General features: G+C 41.1%; 1 protein-coding gene across 1 annotated transcript; it reads right to left on the bottom strand.

Moving 5' to 3' along the window:
• Positions 1–751: 751 nt before the first annotated feature.
• Positions 752–1,678, bottom strand: LOC129674456 (olfactory receptor 142-like). Its single transcript, XM_055604410.1, has one exon. It carries the CDS (start codon positions 1,676–1,678, stop codon positions 752–754), a length of 927 nt encoding a protein of 308 aa, XP_055460385.1.
• Between the last annotated feature and the right edge of the window lie 251 nt (positions 1,679–1,929).

Genomic DNA, 1,929 nt, shown 5'->3' with positions numbered 1-1,929 from the left:
AGTGTCAGCAATTAATTAAATGTTTCAAAACAAGCTAGTAGAGACAATGAATAATTTTCCAACATAAGAAATGCTAAGTGATCAAGGTGACAGACATGCCAATTGCCCTGATCGACAAATTACTACACATTCCACATTTCATCCATATATTGAGACATTATGCTATATGCCATAATTGTATGTTATTAAGTATCATTTTAAATACATTTTTTCTTATTTTTGAAGAACAAATACATATTTTCTTATTTTAGTAATAAAATTTCTCCTTTCCTTTTCCTCCCACCGAATGCTCCCATGTTACTTCCCATACTCTCCTTTAAATTCACAGCCTTTATTGTTTTTTTCATTGTTATCGTATGCATATATTACATTCCTAAATATAACCTGTTCAGCAGTCCAAACACCGTTGCTTACATGTATGTTTTTGGGCTGACCCAATATTACAAATTTTTAGTACGCTTTCTATTTTTATTTGACTTGAATCTTCAAGCCATGATATTCAAACGCTTCAAGCAGTAACAAAAGCAGGTATCAAGAAGATAATCAAGTTCCTTAAGAATCCGGAGGGGCAGCTCAGCACTGTGCTTGCATGCAATGCGAGGGTGCCACAGAACTTTGACCTACTAAGGAGAGTCACATAAGCAGTAATATGGGGTCATATCTTTGTCAGCATTTTAATATCTCACAGTAAACAGACCCACTTCAACAATAGGTTACTTCTTAAGATCATGTTCCATCCTTTAGCCCTCCTTCACTTCATCCCTATGTTCTTTTTGCCCCACAACTTCTTCATGGCATTTTTCACCTCTGCATTTCTGAGTGTATAGATGATGGGGTTCAGCATGGGGGTTATAACTGTGTAGAACACAGCCACCAGTTTGTCTTCAGTGAAGGTGGAGGAGGGCCTCATATAAAGGAAGATGGCAGGTCCAAAGAACAAGACGACCACGGTTATGTGAGAAGCACAGGTGGAGAGGGCTTTGCGCCTCCCCTCTGCAGAATGGTTCCTCAAGTTGACCAGGATGACAATATAGGAAGACACCAAAACAAGAAAGGAACACAGAGCAATTAAGCCACTATTGGCCATTACAGTGACACTCTCCACAAAGGTGTCAGTGCAGGCAAGCTTGAATAATGGCTGCAGGTCACAGAAGTAGTGATCAATCACATTGGGGCCACAGAAAGGCAATGGAATGGTGATGAGGATCTGGATTGTGGAGTGAATCAGGCCCCCCAGCCAGGAACCAGCCACCAGCATGTGACACACTTGATGACTCATGATGTTCACGTAGTGAAGAGGTTTGCAGATGGCCACATAGCGGTCATAGGCCATCACCACAAGCAGAAGAATCTCAGCAACCCCCAAGAAATGGAAGAAGAATATCTGAGCCAGACAGCCCTTCAGGGAGATGGTTTTAACCTTAGCAAGTAAATCGGTGATGAACTTAGGGACAACAGTAGAGGAGTAACAGATCTCCACCAGAGACAAGGAGCTCAGGAAGATGTGCATGGGGGAGCACAGGCTCTTACTGACACTGACCACTGCAACAATGAGGCCGTTGCCCAGCACTGTGGCCAGGTACACAGGAAGGAACAGCACAAAACACACCCCCTGCACCTCGGGATCCTGGAAAAGGCCGGTGATGATCAGCTCAGTCACGTTATTTGCCCTGGCCATGAGTGCAGTTCAGGTGTGCTGAAGATCCAACAATCCTATTTTTAAAAATTGTTTTAACACAAATTCATTATATTTATAGTATTTTAGAGAATTAAAACAAATTACATGTGTTGATCATTTATCTAGTCAATAAAAACTTTTCTAATGTTTTATTTTTATTATTATTTATTACAATTTATTCATTTTGTATGTTGTAGACCCCTCCCTCATCTCCTTCTGTTCCCACCCTCTCTCCTTACTGGTCCTCTATG

Source organism: Psammomys obesus, unplaced genomic scaffold (genome assembly GCF_907164565.1).
Source record: "Psammomys obesus unplaced genomic scaffold, mPsaObe1.curated_primary_1811, whole genome shotgun sequence".
NCBI lineage: Eukaryota > Metazoa > Chordata > Mammalia > Rodentia > Muridae > Psammomys > Psammomys obesus.
This window is presented reverse-complemented; position numbering and strand designations above follow the sequence as displayed.

Coding starts and splice junctions, on each gene's coding strand:
- LOC129674456 (XM_055604410.1), bottom strand. CDS start 1,678: ATGGCCAGGGCAAATAACGTGACTGAGCTGATCATCACCGGCCTTTTC.